This window comes from Phyllostomus discolor, chromosome 4 (assembly GCF_004126475.2).
Source record: "Phyllostomus discolor isolate MPI-MPIP mPhyDis1 chromosome 4, mPhyDis1.pri.v3, whole genome shotgun sequence".
In the NCBI taxonomy this organism is placed as follows: domain Eukaryota; kingdom Metazoa; phylum Chordata; class Mammalia; order Chiroptera; family Phyllostomidae; genus Phyllostomus; species Phyllostomus discolor.
The window spans coordinates 111,772,468-111,791,362 of record NC_040906.2 but is presented as its reverse complement, the minus strand read 5'-3'; the positions used below and the strand labels follow the sequence as shown (position 1 = coordinate 111,791,362).

At 39.0% G+C, this 18,895-nt stretch overlaps 1 protein-coding gene across 2 annotated transcripts in view; it reads left to right on the top strand.

Moving 5' to 3' along the window:
• Window positions 1-18,895, top strand: part of BTBD9 (BTB domain containing 9) — a 458,630-nt gene that overhangs the window by 80,155 nt on the left and 359,580 nt on the right. For both annotated transcript variants that reach the window (XM_028509172.2, XM_036024064.1), the window contains exons 5-6: window positions 10,100-10,319; window positions 15,124-15,243. In XM_028509172.2, coding sequence (XP_028364973.1) covers window positions 10,100-10,319; window positions 15,124-15,243 — 340 coding nt within the window. The remainder of the gene's footprint in view (window positions 1-10,099; window positions 10,320-15,123; window positions 15,244-18,895) is intronic.

The window sequence follows — 18,895 nt, the reverse complement described above, 5'->3', positions numbered from 1 at the left end:
GTAGGAGGGACAGAGTAGGGCAGCTGGGATGGAGAGGGCTCATGGCAGGGCAGCTGGCAGAACCAGCGAGGTGGCGGATTTTGGAGGGGTGCAGTGCACAAGGTGGATGGCGGGCTGGGTGGTCCCACATTCATATGCAGATAAACCAGGTGAAACTGGGAAGCAAGACAGACCACACAACCCAGGGTCCCAGCAAGGGGGAATAAAGCCTCAAAACACTGATTGAAAACACCTGTGGGGGTTGAGGTGCTGGGAAAGACTCCCAGCCTCACAGGAGAGTTTGTTGGAGAGGCCTATGAAGTCCTAGAATGTACTCAAACCCACCCACATGGGAATCAGCACCAGAAGGGCCCAATTTGCTTGTGAGAAGTGGGGGAAGTGACTGAAATCTGGCAGAGGGCGGGGCAAGCACCATTGTTTCCTCTTGGACCTCTTACCCACATACAGTGTTACAACCCAGCAACTGGGTTGCCCCGCCCTGGTGAACACCTAAGGCTCTGCCCCTCACTACGTAACAGGCACATCAAGACAAAAAAAAAAGGCCCAAACGAAAGAACAGACCAAAGCTCCAGAAATAATACAACTAAGCAACGAAGAGATAGCCAGCCTAACACATGCACAGTTCAAAACACTGGTAATCAGGATGCTCACAGAATTGGTTGAATATGGTCGCAAATTAGATGAAAAAATGAAGGCTACACTGAGGGAAATAAAGGAGAATGTACAGGGAACCAATAGTGATGGGAAGGACACTGGGACTCAAATCAATGGAGTGGACCAGAAGGAAGAAAGAAACATCCAATCAGAAAAGAATGAAGAAGCAGGAATTCAAAAAAGCGAGGAGAGGCTTAGGAACCTCCAAGACATCTTTAAATGTCCCAACATCTGAATTACAGGGGTACCAGAAGGAGAAGAGGAAGAGCAACAAGTGGAAACCTTATTTGAAAAAGTAATAAAGGAGAACTTCCCCAATCTGGCAAAGGAAATAGACTTCCAGGAAGTCCAGGAAGCTCAGACAGTCCTAAAGAAGTTGGACCCAAGGAGGAGCACACCAAGCCACGTCATAATTACATTACCCAAGATTAAAATGAAGGACAGAATCCTAGAAGCAGCAAGAGATAAGGAGACAGTTACCTACAAAGGAGTTCCCATCAGACTGTCAGCTGATTTCTCAAAAGAGACCTTACAGGCAAGAAGGGGCTGGACAGAAGTATTCCAAGTCATGAAATCAAGGACCTACATCCAAGATTGTTCTGTCCAGCAAAGCTTTCCTTTAGAATGGAAGGGCAGATAAAGTGCTTCTCAGCTAAGGTCAAGTTAAAGGAGTTCATCATCACCAAGCCCTTATTATAGGAAATATTAAAGGGACTTATCTAAGAAAAACAAGATCAAAAACATGTACCAGTAAAATGACAGCAAACTCACAATGATTAACAATCACACCTAAAACAAAAACAAAACGAACTAAGCAAACTCAAACAGGAACAGAACCACAGAAATGGAGATCACAGAATTGGTTGAAGGGAAGGTTATCAACAGGGGAATGGGAGGAGGAGAGAGGGGGAAAAGGTACAGAGAATAAGTAGCATAGATGGTAGGTAGAATGTAGACAGGGAGAGGGTAAGAAGAGTATGGGAAATATAGAAGCTAAAGAACTTACAGGTATGACACATGGACATGAACTAAAGGGGGGAATGTGGGTGGGAGAGGGTGTGCAGGGTGGAGGGGAGTGAAAGGGGGAAAATGGGACAACTGTAATAGTGTAATCAATAAAACATATTAAAAAATAAAACCATAAAAATACCTTCAGTTTCTGAATATTGACTTTGTATCCTGTTGTTTTTCCAAATTCACTTATTAGGTTGAGTAGTTTTTTTGGTCGAGTCTACTGGATTTTCCATGTACACTATCATGTCATCTGCAGACACTGACAGTTTTACTTCCTCCTTTCCAATATGGATACCTTTATTTCTTCCCATCTGATCTCTATGGTGTGGACTTCCAGTATTATGTTGAGTAAGAGTCCTGAAAGCAGACACCCCTGCCTTGTTCCTGATCTTAAGGGAAGTGCTTTTAGTTTTTGCCTATTGTGTATGATATTGGCAGTAGGTTTTTTATATAAGGCCTTTGTTATGTTGAAGAATGCGCCCTCTATTCCCAGTTTGCTTCGTTTTTTTTTTTTTTTTTTTTTTTGTCATAAATGGGCACAGGATTTTATCAAATGCTTTCTGCATTTATTGATATGATCATGTGATTTTTATCTTTCTTTTTGTTTGATTCATCGCATTTATTGATTCACCAATATTGTACGAACCTTGCATCCTTGGGGTAGATCCCACTTAGTCATGGTGTATGATCTTTTTATGTATTGCTGGATCTAGTTTGTTAATATTTTTTTGAGGATTTTAACATCAGTGTTCATTGGGGATATTGACCTCTAATTTTCTTTCTTTGTTGTGTCTTTACCTGGTTTTGGAATCAAGATAATACTGGCCTTGTAAAAAAATGTTTGGAAGTCTTCCCTCTTATTGCATTTTTTGGAATAGTTTGAGAAGGATAGGTGTTAGTTCTTTGAACAATTGGTAAAATTCACCTGTGAAGCTCCCTGGTCTAGGACTTTTGTTTGCCTGGAGTTTTGTGATTACTGCTTCAATTTCACTAGTTTTTATCTGTCTATTCAGGTTTTCTGCTTCTTCTTTATTCAGTTTTGGAAGATTGTATGTTTCTAGGAATTTAACCATTTCAACCAGGTTGTCCACTTTCTTGGCATATAGTTAAAAGTATTTTCTTACATTTCTTTGTATTTCTGTGGTATCTGTTGTTACTTTTCCTGTTTCATTTCTGATTTTTAAAACATTTTTAGGTATTTTGTTTCTTGATGAGTCTGGTTTAAGGTTAATCATTTTTCTTTATCTCTTCAAAAAACCAACTCCTGGTTTCATTGATTTTTTAATTGTTTTTTTTGTCTGTATATTATTTATTCTGCTCTGATCTTGATTATTTTCTTCCTTCTATCACTCTGGGCTTTGTTTATTGTTTTTCTAGTTCTTTTAGTTGTAGAATTAGGTTGTTTATTTGAGATTTTTCTATTTCTTTAGGTAGGTCTGTAATGCTGTGAACTTCTCTCTGAGAACTGCTTTTGCCTGTCCCATAGATTTTGTGTTGTTGTTTGTTCATTTATATTTGTTCCCAGGTACTTGATTTCATTGTTGACCTATTCATTATTTAATAACATGTTATTTACTTCCATGTGTTTGAATATTTTTTTGTGTGTGTGTGTATGTGTGTGTGGTTTATTTCTAGTTGTAAGTTATCATGATCCAAGAAGATGCTTGACATGATTTCAATTGTTTTAGATTTGTTAAGATTTATTATGTGTCCTACCATGTGGTCTGTCTTTGATCCACGTGCACTCAAGAAAAATGTGTATATCTGTTGCTTCGGGATGAAACGTTCTATAAATGGGAATTAAACTCATTCAGTCTAGTGTTTCATTTAAGATAGTTGTTTGCTTGTTGAGTTTTTGTGTGGAAGATCTGTCCATTGATGATAGTGGTGTGTTAAAATCCCATACAATGACTGTATTGCTGTCAATCTGTTCCTTAAAGTCCTCCAAGATTTTCTTTATATACTTAGGTGCTTCTATATTGGGTGCATGTATGTTTCGAAGGGTTATATCCTCTTGTTGGATTAATACCTTTAGTATTATGTAGTGACTTTTATTTATCTTGTTATGGCCTTTGTTTTGAAGTCTTTTGTCAGATGTAAGTATTGCTGTCGTAGCTCTTTTTGTCTCTGTTTGTGTGTGAAATATTTTTTCCATATCTTCACTTTCAGCCTGTAAAAATCTTTTGTTCTAAGGTAGATCTCTTATAGACAGCAAATATACAGTTCATGTTTTCTTATCCATTCAGCTACCCTATGTCTTTTGATTGGAACATTTAATCTGTTTACATTTTAAGGTTATTATTGATAGGTACTTATTCATGGCCCTTTTCCCTTTTGAACCTGTGTTCCTCTCTCTCTATTCTTCTTAAAGCAGTCCTTTTAATATTTCTTGCAATGCTAGTTTGGTATAAATATACTCCTTTACCCTTTTTTTTTTGGAGCAGGGAGGTCTTTATTTTGCCTTCTGTTTTAAATGACATCCTTGCTGGATAGAGTAGTGTTTATTGTAGGTCCTCACTTTTCATTACTTGAAATACATCAGGCCAATCCCTTCTGGTCTGTTGTATTTCTGTTCAGAAATCAGCTGCCAGCCTTGGAGCTCCCTTGTAGGTAAACTACCTGTTTCTGTTCTGCTGCCTTTAAGATTCTCTCTTTGTTGTTAAACTTTGCTCATTTAATTGTGATGTGTTTTGGTGTGGGTCTCTTTGGGTTCATCTTGATTGGATTCTGTGTAATTCCTGAACTTGTGTGACTTTTTCCTTCACAAGGTTGGGGAAGTTTTCTATCATATTTCTTCAAACAGGTTTTCTATTCCTTGCTCCCATTCTCCTTCTGGCATCCCTATGATATGAATATTAGGTGTTATGTTGTCTCAAAGCTCCCTTGAACCATCCTCTTTTTTTTTAAGTCTTTTTTCTATTTGTTGCTCTATGTGTTTTTTTCTACCTTGTCTTCTAAATCGCTGATTTGATCCTCTGCGTCATCTAACCTGCTTTTTATTCCTTCTGGTTTATTCTTCATATCAGATACTTCATTCATTTCTAATTGGTTCTTATTTATAGTTTGTATGTCATTTCTCATTCTGATGTAGTTCTCACTAAGTTCCTTGAGCATTCTCATAACCATTACTTTGAACTCTATATCTGTTGATTTGCTTGTCTCAATTTCATTTAGCTCTTTTTCTGGGGATTCCTCCTTTTCTTTTGTTTGGACATTGTTTCTTTGTCTCTCCATTTTAGCTCTCTCTCTCTTTTTTTTTTTGTTTCTGTGTATTAGATAGAACTGTATTTGAGTTACTGTCTTAGTGGGGTGGCAGGAGTCCTAGGGGACCCAGTGATGCAGTCTTCTTGATCTCCTGAGCTGAATGCTCTAGGAATGTCCTTCTGTGGGTTATGAGCTCCCCTGTTGTATTTGGGTCCTGATTGTTGTTGGTCCATTTCTTGTTGGGATCTCTTCTCCTGCTGGCTGACTGAGAGGCTCAAACCCGCCATGTCTTATATGCTGTTGTACAGGTGCTGACAGAACAAAGCAAAACAATACAAAAAAATGAAACCAAAGCAAGTCTCCTTCTCTAACAACAACAGCAAAATCAATGAGAAAAGAGCAAAGAATAATAAAAATGGAAAGAGAAATAAAATAGTGGAGTAAAGGAGTGGAGAAAAAGAATAAGAGAAGACCAAAGGAAAGAAATATGATTATGAGAGAAGAGGAAGAGAACTAATACGAGTAATGAATAGAAAGAGGAAAATGAGGGAGAGGGAAAAAGAAAGACAAAGAATAACAAAAGTAAGAATAGGAAAGAATAAGGGGGAAATGGTGTAAGCCAAGGTAAGAGTAAAATAAGAGATATGAAAGAAAAAGAGCAACAAAAATAGAAGAAAATTTTTAAAAATAATAAAAAGGCTACGAAAAGGAAAAAATAATGAAAACAGTGAAAAAGGACAAAGTGGAATTCATCTTAGGAGAGTTTAGTGTTTGCCTGCTGGGTTCTTCTTTTGAATACAGCTTTCATGTTGTCTGAGGCTGATGTATGCCAATGTCCAATGCTGTCCACGTCTAGCCCTCAGCAACCTATTTGAAGCTAGAAGCGATTCACAGCTTGTGGTTGTTTCCTCCAGGCTTGGCTGTGTACTGTATGGGCCAAGCTGTGCCACAAGGCTGGTTTTATCAGCACTGGGCCCTGGGGTAGGTCAGCAAATGTCCCAAGGCAGGGCATCATCCACCTGCACCCACCTCTGCCTGCTGGCCTGCTCTCAGTCTTAGACTAGTTGCTGACCTGACTGCTTCTGAGAGGGCTTCTGGTACAATTAGGAGGATGGGACTCCTGGATCTCCTGTGGGAGGTGTCTTTCAAATTTTAGGGAAGTTGGTGGGTGTGTTCCCTAAGCCCCCCAAGCCACTCATCTGAGTCTGTCTGGGATTATTTTCCTGAACTTAACAGGGTAGAGTCCCTATGAGGCTAGTGCATGGGGCCTCCAGAGCCCAGATTTGGGGTCTACCAGAAACTAGGAGGGTGTTTTTCTGTGGCTTTCCCATAAGGGGCAAGGGCCAGTGTGGTTCCCAGGAAAGTGTATGGAATGGCTGTACTCTGAATCCAGTCTCTGACACCCCGTGAGTCTGTGTATGTTGCTCTTTCCTCAGCAAGAGTTAAAAAGCAGGGTAGGAAAAATGAAAGAAGGAAAGCGGGGGAAAAGCAAAAAAACAAACCAAAAAACAGACAAAAAAGAGATGTAGGAAGTGGCGAGAAGGATTCCATAGGGTGGGGCGAGCAGTACCCCAAAGAATGGGGTAATGCTTTTCCCTTGGGCAGGGCTTGCTCTTCTCAAGAAAGATGGCTGCAGTGGAATCCAGGTATATCCTGTTACAGAAATCCTCACAGCTGCTCCCCCATGTCTCTCCCCAGTGCCTCCCACTGCAGACGCTCCAGTCCATGTTGTCTTCCCTTCGCCGAGCCTAAGTTGAGCGGCTGTAAACACAAAACCTATTTTTTGGCCCCTTTAAGGGAAAAACAAAAACAAAAAAACCCCAGCCGTCTCATCTCTCCCTAGCAGCCAAAAACCCCGAGGCCTTTTTACCATGGGGTACTACATGGGTGGCTCATCCTGGCACTGGTGCTTCTCCGTGCTTGGGAGCTGGGTCTGGGGTCCAGGCTTTTCTCCAGGGGAAGCTCCCACAGCCACCCCATAACCTCGGCCATAGGATCGGGCAGTCCCCCTTCGCATTCCTGTCCTTCCTACCATTCTTTAATTGGTTCCTGGCTGTCCCTGGTTAACAATCTCTTTTTCAGGTAGTCTTCAGTTATTTATTTGGGGTAGGTGTTCTCTTCTTTAGTTTTATTTCCAACTGGTTCTAGAGGAGGTGTGAGAAAGATCCTTCTACTCTGCTGCCATCTTGCCAGGACCCTCCACCATATTTTTTCAGAGCTTTTTTTCTCTACTGATAGACAAATATAAGCAGTAAGGATATTTATAGTTTGAATTATTTTATTATGACTTGAATTTTCTCATGTTCACCTTTTGTGTTGAATTCATCATTTAGCTACAGATTTAAAAAATAATACTTGGAGTTATATTTTTATCCTGGTACTCAGATTATAGTTACCATCAGAGAATTTGCACTGTGTAAATGATGCCCATTTTGAAGCGAAAGATACTTTCAGAGAATCTGTATGAAGAAGAGTTAGAAAAGTTCTCGAGTACCCTTGAAATAAACTTCAAAAGATGACTTAGACTTGTGCTAGAAATTTCATTTCCATTTTAGGTTCTTAGTTACAGTCACTTGCAACTATTGTGCCTAGTGTTATTTCTAGCTTAGTAAATTGTAGAGGTGAAGAAGCTTATGTGTGGAGAAAATCAAAGGGCAATGGCAGTTCCTAAATCTGAAAGTTCATGTTCCCATTTTCCCTTGGTCTTGACTAGTGGTGTCAGAACTGGAGGAGATGGTTTCACTGGTCAGCAGCAACAGACTTTGGACTGCACATCTTATACCTAGCAATAAGGGATTCATGTTTCCTTTTACCAAGTAGTTACATATCGTTGATATTTGAAAAGCACAAATTTGAAGCTTTTGTTTGTTTGCTTGGTTTATAAAGTGCTTGATCTCTAGGAGGCACCAGGAGGGAGGGCCTATCTGTGTAGTTTATTGAGGTAGTCCTAGACCCCTCATGTGGTATATGGTACAGAATGAGTCTGCAGTGAATGTTTTTTAACTGATCAAATTCTTTATACTTATACAGTATTTTAGCATATATTATTTATAGCATAATTTTAATAGTAATTCTTTGGGTGGGTTGGGCAATGTGTTATCTTTAGATGAGAAAACAGATTAACAGAGACCAAGAGACCTCTGTCAGGTAGTTGGTGGTAGAGCCTGTGTCTCAAACTTAGGTTTTCTTGCTTTAAGTACAACTTTTAAAAAATATATTATACTGTCTATTTCTTTCCACTGGGTCTTAGATCACCTTAGAAGGAAGGGGTTAGAAAGAGGGGGTAAATATGTTCTTCCTGTCAGAAACCATTCACAAGGGATGTGGCAGAGTAGGGACACTGGAGGCAGACTGCCTGTGTTCTGATTGCAACTCTGATACTTGCTGGCTGTATGACCCTGGGCAAGAAAATCCATCTAAACTTTCTCTTGCCCCTACTTCCCCATCTGCAAAATGCATGTAGTAGTAATATTACTATTCAAAGGATTACTGCTCAAAGGATTTTGAAGAGGAGCAAGTCAAAGGAATTAATAAGGTTTGTTAAATAAAAAAAATAAATATGAACAACATCTCTGATTACCATGATCTAATAGAACTAAAAAATTATAAATCTGTGGCATTTAAGTTTCCGGTGGTAAGGAATTGATCATGACTAAGTTTTATTTTGTTTTGCATCTGAGTTGCCTTAGTTTTTGCAAGTTAACTACACCACCCCAATTGCATTTCACTTGCACTTATTATTGACTTCTGGAGCCATTCTCTTACCTATCTTCATTTGAAAAAAAATTTAAAACTGTGTTTAATTAATTGATTGATAGACTTTTAGATAGAGAGGGTCTGTAGGGAGAGAGAGACAGAGAAAAACATTGATTTGTTGTTTACTTATTTATGCATTTACTAGTTGATTCTTGTACGTACCCTGACCTGAGACTGAACCTGCAACCTTGGCATATCAGGATGACACTCTAACTGAGCTACCTGGCTAGGGCCTGAAAAAAATTTTAAACCCCACATTTTTCAAGTAATCTGCAATAATGGATTACTTTTCCCTAAGAGCCTAATTATGGCTCATACTTTACCCTATTCAAATCAGATAGCCCAGATGTATGTGTACTGTGAGAATTCACTATTTACAGTGTGTAAACTTGCTTAGTTCTTTTATTATTGTGTGCTTTTAAAAATGCGGTTCATAATAATAATGGTGGTCCTTTTTTAGAGCTTACTGTGTGCCTTGCAGACATCATCTAATTTAATCCTTGAAACAAAACAAACAAACAAACAGACGAACAAAACAGAAACACCTGGGGGATAGATATTGCCCTATTGAGAAATTTAAATTCAGAGGAGGTAACATCCCAAAGTGACACACTTGGTTAAAGGTGGAGAACACTATTTAAAACTGTCTTGAAGCTCATCTGGACATCTATTTTATGCTGCCTCTGGTCTGTCCATGGAGAGTGTGGGTTTTAGAATGTTAGTACCTGGAGGGTGGGTTCCAGATTTGTGAAGCAAAATGTGCATAGAGGATTTCAGAGTTCCAGAAATGATTGACACTTAATAAATCTACTGTTGGAGAAGGAAGGGTATTTACTTATAACCATAATACTGATTTTGATGACAGGCTGTCTGAATTTTCATTTTTAAAAATACTCAAGTGAAGTAAAAACATATCTTCTTTTAAGTATATATATATATATATATATATATATATATATATATTAGGTAAATTAATTGATTTAGCACACTCATGTATGACCAGTAGCTCTCTATATTGGAAACTCTCTTTTTCTGTTATTTTATCAGATGTCTGACCTGTTTGCTTTGCTTTTTCTACATTGTGTTCAGTCCAGATGGCAGGTATAGGTTATCTTACCTGCTATTTTTGTCCAGTAGATATTAAATTAAAGCTACTAATAGAAGGAACTCAGCAGAGCTGATTTGTTTATGTTAGTACATGTTTTTCCCCCTAGTACTATCAACTTTTTCTTAATATTAGTCCCAAACACTTTGTGGCTATGATGGTGTCATTAAATTTAAACTGTGGGTGGTACCTTAATCCCTTATAAACATTTCATATCTTCTATTTCCATAGACTTTTCTCTGCTGTTTTAAAATTAACTGCACATACAAGATCAACTAGAATGCTAGCATTTTATTTTTCCTCCCAATTATAGAATGATTTAATAACTAACCATTAACCTTGTCTTTTTTGTATTTTTAACTGTAGTACCAGAAGAAAACATTGCAACTATGAAGTATGGAGCCCAGGTGGTAAAAGGAGAGCTGAAATCTGCCTTACTAGATGGTGATACTCAAAATTATGATTTGGACCATGGATTTTCGAGGCATCCAATTGATGATGACTGCCGTTCTGGCATTGAGATTAAGCTAGGTCAGCCGTCCATTATCAATCACATACGGATACTGCTGTGGGATCGAGATAGCCGGTGAGTCTATCTGACTCGGAGAGATACTAACATTGTATTTGATCGAGGTGGTCTCACCTTGTGGTCATTTACTTTGGTTTTACAGATTTGCTGATTTATTTCTTTGTGGTCATTTGGCTATTTCTATTGAAGTTACATTCTGGGAGGAGAGTTGAAAGATCTATTCCTTTAAAAAGTAACTTTTTTGCTTTTTCTGGTTATGAAAATGATGAATGTGTGTTTATTGTGGGAAACATAGGACATAAAAAAAAGCACAAGGAAATAAAAATTGCTGGTAATCTCACCATCCATTATTAATCTTTGTATATATCTAATCAGTGTTTTTTGTTATGCATAGCATCTCATTCTCTCTCTCTTTCCCTGATACATGTGCACACAAAACAGAAACCAGTAAAACCACATTTAGTTTTACAAAATAAAGATTAGATGTGTAAAAAGCTAACTCCACTTTTAATTAATACATTGAGAATATTTTACCCTTTAAACATATTCCTCTAAAAGTTACTTTATATGGTTGTCTGGTTTTCTACCCTATGGGTTCCCATTATTTATTTACTTGATTCCTTCCTTTTGGATGTTATAACAACTTTTAAAATGCATTTTATCTTATAAATGAAGAAAAACAATGTTTTTAAGTGTGTAGATAATGATCATTCTCAAAACAAAAGAAATTTGTGAAAAAATGTGGTCTCTAGCCTAGGAGTACACCCACTTTTGCTGTAGCTTCAAGGTTCTTCCCTGCTTCTAGCCATTCTTATACTTTTACCCATTGTGGTTTCTGGGGTTCAGCCATGATGGCCAAAGTAGCAGAGTGGTGATGGGTGACCAAGAACTGAACTGTCTATCTCATTGTTGCTTATCATTAACTTAAACCCTACACACCAAAAATTTGATGTGCAGAGGGTCCCCTAGGTCCTACTTATGCCTCTTTGAGTCTGGGCATGAAGGGCTTAATATTATTAGTGATGATACCCTGCAAATCTTTCAGGTTAGTTCATTTTTCTTGTTAGCACCACTGGCCACCACCCAGGCCATTTAGGTTATGAGAGCCAAGTGTGAGGGAAGCTTTATGAAGTGGGAGTCAACAATTTTTGTGCATGGGTCTTTAAGGTCCCCAAGTTATGTTTTTTTTTAATTAAGAATGTATTTTATGGGGACTTCCAGCCAAGATGGAGGTGTAGGTAGACACACTGTGCCTCCTCGCATAACCAAAATAAGGACAACAAATATTTAGAAACAAAAAAACAACCAGTACTGACAGAAAATTGAATTGTATGGAAGTCCAACAACCAAGGAGTTAAAGAAGAAACATTCATCCAGACTGTAGGAGGGGTGGAGTTGGGCAGCTGGGTGGAGAGGACTTGCGGCAAAGTGGTGGCTGGAGGACCGGATGATCCCACATTTGCACGCAGATAAACCAGGTGAAACTGGGAAGCAAGACAGACCACACAACCCAGGGTCCCAGCAAGGGGGAATAAAGTCTCAAAACACTGATTGAAAACTCCTGTGGGGGGTTAGGTGCTAGAACACACTCCCAGCCTCACAGGAGAGTTTGTTGGAGAGACCTATGGAGTCCTAGAATGTATTCAAACCCACCCACATGGGAATCAGCACCAGAAGGGCCCAATTTGCTTGTGAGAAGTGGGGGAAGTGACTGAAATCTGGCAGAGGGCGGGGCAAGCACCATTGTTTCCTCTTGGACCTCTTACCCACATACAGTGTTACAACCCAGCAACTGGGTTGCCCCGCCCTGGTGAACACCTAAGGCTCTGCCCCTCACTACGTAACAGGCACATCAAGACAAAAAAAAAAGGCCCAAACGAAAGAACAGACCAAAGCTCCAGAAATAATACAACTAAGCAACGAAGAGATAGCCAGCCTAACACATGCACAGTTCAAAACACTGGTAATCAGGATGCTCACAGAATTGGTTGAATATGGTCGCAAATTAGATGAAAAAATGAAGGCTACACTGAGGGAAATAAAGGAGAATGTACAGGGAACCAATAGTGATGGGAAGGACACTGGGACTCAAATCAATGGAGTGGACCAGAAGGAAGAAAGAAACATCCAATCAGAAAAGAATGAAGAAGCAGGAATTCAAAAAAGCGAGGAGAGGCTTAGGAACCTCCAAGACATCTTTAAATGTCCCAACATCTGAATTACAGGGGTACCAGAAGGAGAAGAGGAAGAGCAACAAGTGGAAACCTTATTTGAAAAAGTAATAAAGGAGAACTTCCCCAATCTGGCAAAGGAAATAGACTTCCAGGAAGTCCAGGAAGCTCAGACAGTCCTAAAGAAGTTGGACCCAAGGAGGAGCACACCAAGCCACGTCATAATTACATTACCCAAGATTAAAATGAAGGACAGAATCCTAGAAGCAGCAAGAGATAAGGAGACAGTTACCTACAAAGGAGTTCCCATCAGACTGTCAGCTGATTTCTCAAAAGAGACCTTACAGGCAAGAAGGGGCTGGACAGAAGTATTCCAAGTCATGAAATCAAGGACCTACATCCAAGATTGTTCTATCCAGCAAAGCTTTCCTTTAGAATGGAAGGGCAGATAAAGTGCTTCTCAGCTAAGGTCAAGTTAAAGGAGTTCATCATCACCAAGCCCTTATTATAGGAAATGTTAAAGGGACTTATCTAAGAAAAACAAGATCAAAAACATGTACCAATAAAATGACAGCAAACTCACAATGATTAACAATCACACCTAAAACAAAAACAAAACAAACTAAGCAAACTCAAACAGGAACAGAACCACAGAAATGGAGATCACAGAATTGGTTGAAGGGAAGGTTATCAACAGGGGAATGGGAAGAGGAGAGAGGGGGAAAAGGTACAGAGAATAAGTAGCATAGATGGTAGGTAGAATGTAGACAGGGAGAGGGTAAGAAGAGTATGGGAAATATAGAAGCTAAAGAACTTACAGGTATGACACATGGACATGAACTAAAGGGGGGAATGTGGGTGGGAGAGGGTGTGCAGGGTGGAGGGGAGTGAAAGGGGGAAAATGGGACAACTGTAATAGCTTAATCAATAAACTATATTAAAAAAGAATGTATTTTGTAATTTTATTTTATAAATTATTTTATTGTTGTTCAATTACAGTTGTCCTCATTTTCCCCCATTATTCTCCCCTGCCCTTCCCACATCCCCTCACGTTGTCATCCCCCACCACCTCTGTTGTCTTTTTCTGTAGGTCCTTTATACATGTTCCTTGACCCTTCCCTTTCTTTCCCCTGTTATCAACCCCCTCCCCTCTGGTCACTGTCAGTTTTGTTCTTTATTTCAGTGTCTCTGGTTCTATTTTGCTCACTTATTTTGTTAATTAGGTTCCACTTACAGGTGAGATCATATGGTATTTGTCTTTCACTGCCTGGCTTATTTCACGTAGCATAATACTCTCCACATGTCTTGTTGGATATAATATGATGCTTTGGCAAAATGGAGGTAATTCACATATCATTTCTAAGAATCTGATTAATAATAGTAAAATACTTATACAGAATTTTCATTGTTTTTATATGGCATGAACTATTATATAAACCTTTACACAAACACTCACTCATTTAATTAATACTGAAATAGTATAAAAATGATAAAAGAAAAGATTGGTATATTTGAAATTGAAAGTAGTTATGATCATTTCCACAATGTTAAATACTTGCAGGCCACTTAATTTTAGTATGTGTGTTTTATTCACAGGGGACTTAAGTTTACCATATAACATTCTTTTCTCACAGAAGTTATCATTCTAAGCAAAGGTGAAATATTCAGAATCTTAAACTGAAAAGATTCTGACATGTGTTGCAAATGTATGTCCTGCATTACTGATAATTCAGAGAGGTTCAGTGAAAGGTTATAACCAGACTGAGACTGCGTGATAAAATGACTGGGCGAGAGAGGACAGCAGAAAATGTGGGGATGGCACAAAGGGAGTTGACCTTTTCTGGTCACAACTGTTGGTTGCAGGCTGACATTTATGGTCACCTAAATCTTATGAGATTGTTCATGTTGATATTACAGTACAAGTAATACCCACATCTCAAATTTAAATTTGGCTTATGACAGGGGAATATAGATTTGTTCAGTATGGGACCAGCATGTAACGGTCCAGTGTAGCTGACTAGGGGAAGATGATAGGCTATTTTCATTACTGCCAGATTCTTAGCTGGCAAATTTTAAGTTGTACCCAAAATAAATATGTATCATCTCTTCACCCATGTCATGTATTTTCCCGCCAGCTGCATGTAAGTGTGAGGTGCTAAGAAACTGGGAGGGAGTGGGAGAGAAGATGGCCTCTGTGGGGAACCATTCGGGTTGGCTTTCCTCCAGGAGGGTAGGGCTGAGTTTCCAGGCCAGGGAAGGTGGAAGGAGAAGGGACACCTACTTCTGTTTTCTGTCTTGTCTTTGTCAGGGCCTTAATCTGCTGATGTGGGGTGAGTCAGGCATCCTGGCCCTGTTTGAAGAGGAACAAATGTCTTGCATGCCTGATATGTGCCAACCACTGTGCTAGACCATGGATATTTGAAAATAAATGTGGCATGGTATTTGTTCTTAAGCAGTTTGTGATCTAATACAGCAGACAGATGTGCTAAGAGAGAATTTCAGCGCATTGTGGTGAATGCTATAATAGGGGGATCTATATAGATTTCGTCATTATCCAAATGTGATTGTTAAGCAGAAAATGTAATTCACGAATAGTATAGTTTTTGTGCCTTTTAATGTTTTATTAAAGTATAACATTGTGTTGTTATTTTAATTTGCTTTTTTTCTGCTTTTTTCTTTTTGATTCATAGGTCTTATTCATACTTCATTGAAGTGTCGATGGATGAACTTGATTGGATCAGGGTGATTGATCATTCGCAATATCTATGTCGTTCTTGGCAAAAGTTGTATTTTCCAGCCCGTGTCTGCAGGTTAGTTCTCATAGCTAATAAATGATTTTGATGTTTATTTATGGAGATGAGGAACAGATTACATTTTTTTCGCCTCACAGAAGAGTTTTTCAATGCGTCCCAACTAAAACTTAGGGAAACGATGGAAAATTGAACATTTTAAAATACACAGCGTGCTGTGGAACTGTATGTCAAAAGTATTTTGTATTGTTTTATGTAGTAGACATGCAGAGGAATAAGAAGGGACAGGGAACACTGAGAAGTGGAAGTACTTTCTGACGTGCATGCTGTACCTTGGAAGCAGTTCTTGTTACGGGGTATGTTCTTCCCACAGAAGCCACGAGAGTATTTCTGGAGGCTTCCCTGGCACTCCTCAGTGCCAGGGGGCGATTTTGAGGTGCTAGTGTATATACTCTGAATATCTGTGCTCTTTTTCTAGGTCACTGGATATCCGTGGGATTTGACAGAGCAGGTGTTTCTGGTGGGGTTGGGTTTGGGGCAAGGGAGGCTGAGCTGGTGGGGCTTCAGGCTCACACCGTTCCTTTAGTTAGAGAACCTTAGCTTTTATTGTTGTTAAGTATTGCAGTCCCATGTTAGTTTGTTTTAAAAAGTATTAATGAACTACTGTCATACTATTTCATATTCTTCTTTTAGGTCTAAGCCATATTTTAAACTTTATGAAGTTCTATAAAACCTATACAAATAATGAATTTGGGAGTTGGGAAAGGTGGTTTAAGGCTCCCAAAATTGTGTTGTGTTTTTTCTGTTTTAATTTTCTTCTTGAAAAGTGCCCTCAGATATTCTTTACCTTAGAGTCAAAGGTTCAAAGGTAGGTTCATTTGGTTAGGTGTGGCCAGAAAAGAAGGGGAGGGATACGGTAGGTGTAAAGCAGGGAGAATGTGGAGCCTATCCCTCAGTCAGTAACCTCCTCACCCTTACCTGTGACCTCTCCCATTGTGGCTGACTTGGAGCAGGTGGGTGCCCCACAGCACTTACTCTCTTGGTCAGAAGACACCTTTATACTTATTAAATTTATGACATAGCAACATCAGGCTGAATTCTTACTTCCACCTCAGGAACTTCACAAAACCTTTCAGCCTCTGGTATAGTAAAGAATGTTGCCTACATTTTTTTATGGATATGACCAGACAATATTGTTACCCAGTGATCCTCTAGTGGAAAATAAAGAAAATCAATTTCATTTCCCCAAAGGGGGTCTAAAGTGTCTCAGGTATGGTGGTTATTTTTTTTTATTAGAGGAAGTTTGAATGGATTAAAATGAGAGGGACAAGAAATTGAGTGAAGATTCTGTATCTCAGACCTGCCTAGGGATACTTTGAGAGTGACAGAGGGGCCCTGATGTGGAGGGTGTGATTGAGTCTGCATCGACTCAGTTTATTACTATTGTATTGGATTGAAAAATAAGCAGTGTAACAACCAAAGTGTCTGATGTGCCAAAGGACTGTGTGCTTGTATTTAATTTGAAACAGTAAGAACATAACTCCCAGAACAAATCATCATGAATATAAAACCAGCCATGACAGAGAGTCTGTGCTCTTTACCCATCTTAAAACATGGCCTCAGTTATAGTCTGTGGCTTTTAGAAAATATATTTCCTCTTATTTATCAATGGGCATTATTTATACTCCTCTTTCCTTATTTTGTCTCTCCCATGTGGCCTTTCCTTTGTTGGTGTAGCTTTCATATGTTGTAGAGCCTGGCTGTATTCATGATGCTAGTTTTTGTCTTGGTATGCCTAGCTCCCAGAGGGCTAACTGGGTGGAAGGAGTCAAAGGGGGAAAAATTGAGACAACTGTGATAGCGTAATCAGTAAAATATAATTAAAAAATAAGAAAATTGGAGAAAGGTGGCATTAGAGATAGTGTTAACAAGAAGAGGAAGGAGCCTTGATATTGATATTAGTTAATTTTTTAAATATTTATAACCACTTTAAAGTACTATATTAATTACTACATTCCTTCATAAACTCTGCCTTTTGTAATAGGTTGGAATTTTGGTAGAATTTTTTTTAAAGATTTTATTTATTTATTTAAAAGATTTTATAGCCCTGGCTGGCATAGCTCAGTGGATTGAGTGCGGGCTGCAAACCAAAGTGTCCCAGCAACATCCCAGTCAGGGTACATGCCTGGGTTGCAGGCCATGACTCCCAGCAACTGCACATTGATGTTTCTTTCCCTCTCTCCCTCTCTCTCTCTCTCTCTCTCTCTCTCTCTCTCTCTCTCTCTCTCTCTCTCTCTCTCTCTCTCTCTCTCCCCCTCCCTCCCTTCCCTCTCTAAAAAATAAATAAATAAAATCTTTAAAAAAAAGATTTTATTTATTTATTTTTAAACAGAGAGGAAGGGAGGGAGAAAGGAGAGAAACATCAATGTGTGGTTGCCTCTCAGGTGCCCTGCACTGGGTCCCCAGCCCACAATCCAGGCATGTGCCCCAACTGGGAATCAAACTGGCGGCCCATTGGTTCTTCAGCTGGCACTTAATCCACTGAGTCACACCAGCCAGGGCGAATTTTGGTAGTATTTTTAAATGAACCTAGGAATAAGCCCTTATTGATTATTCAAAGATGTCTTATACTTGGTGTTCCTTATCTTAACAATCATTTATTCACTAACCAATGTGCTAAATATACTTCTTTTATGAATCTCACTAGGCACATATTTCCTTAGCACATAAGTGTTTGGTTTGCATTATGTTAATTTGCACATTTGTATGTCACCTTTGTTCTTTAGTGTTCTTTGCATGCTTGTCTTGCCTCTGATACTAAGATTACAAGCTCTTGGAGTCAAGGAGTATGGAATCTAATCTTTTAGTATTCTTTTTTTTTTTAAAGATTTTATTTATTTATTTTTAGAGAGGGAAGGGAGAGAGATAGAGAGAGAAACATCAATGTGCGGTTGCTGGGGGTTATGGCCTGCAACCCAGGCATGCACCCTGGCTGGGAATCGAACCTGGGATACTTTGGTTCCCAGCCCACGCTCCATCCACTGAGCTACACCAGCCAGGGCAATCTTTTAGTATTCTTACAGTGCTCAGGTTATGACTTAGTATGCATTAGATACTCTTTAAATGTTACCACAGGTTTCATGGGCACTGACTAGGGAATAGAGAGTTCTTTAACATTAATGTGTATATATGTTCATTGGTTCTTTTTATTTATGTATTTGTTAAAATGTATATCCCTTCTGAAAAACTCTGGAGTGGTAAATAGTTTGTTTTCTACTATTTGCAAATGTTACTTTCTGTTTTTTCTTTAGGAAACTAAATTTTGAGGTTAATTTAAAAGAATATGAGTGCCATGTATTGATGAAAGATTACATCAAATATACACTCTGTAAATTGGAGAGTATGAGATTACCCAGCCCTCTCTCTAAGTCTAGGCTAGACTGCATGTAAATCAGCATTTCATAGTAGAAAAATGCTGGGCTATAAAGTTAGTGAGAGTTCTTCTCAAATCCTGGTTTCATCTAATACTGGCACTATGATCTTAGTAAAGTTGTGGCTCTCTGAGCCCTTGTTTCTGTACCAGTAAAACACAGGAATGGCCAGCCACACCCTTCATGGGGTCTGCTCTGGAGGGTTAGATGGCATAGGACACATATGAGTACTGAGCACAACTAAGCAGAGTGCCTGTCCCAAAATAGGCTCAGTAAATAGT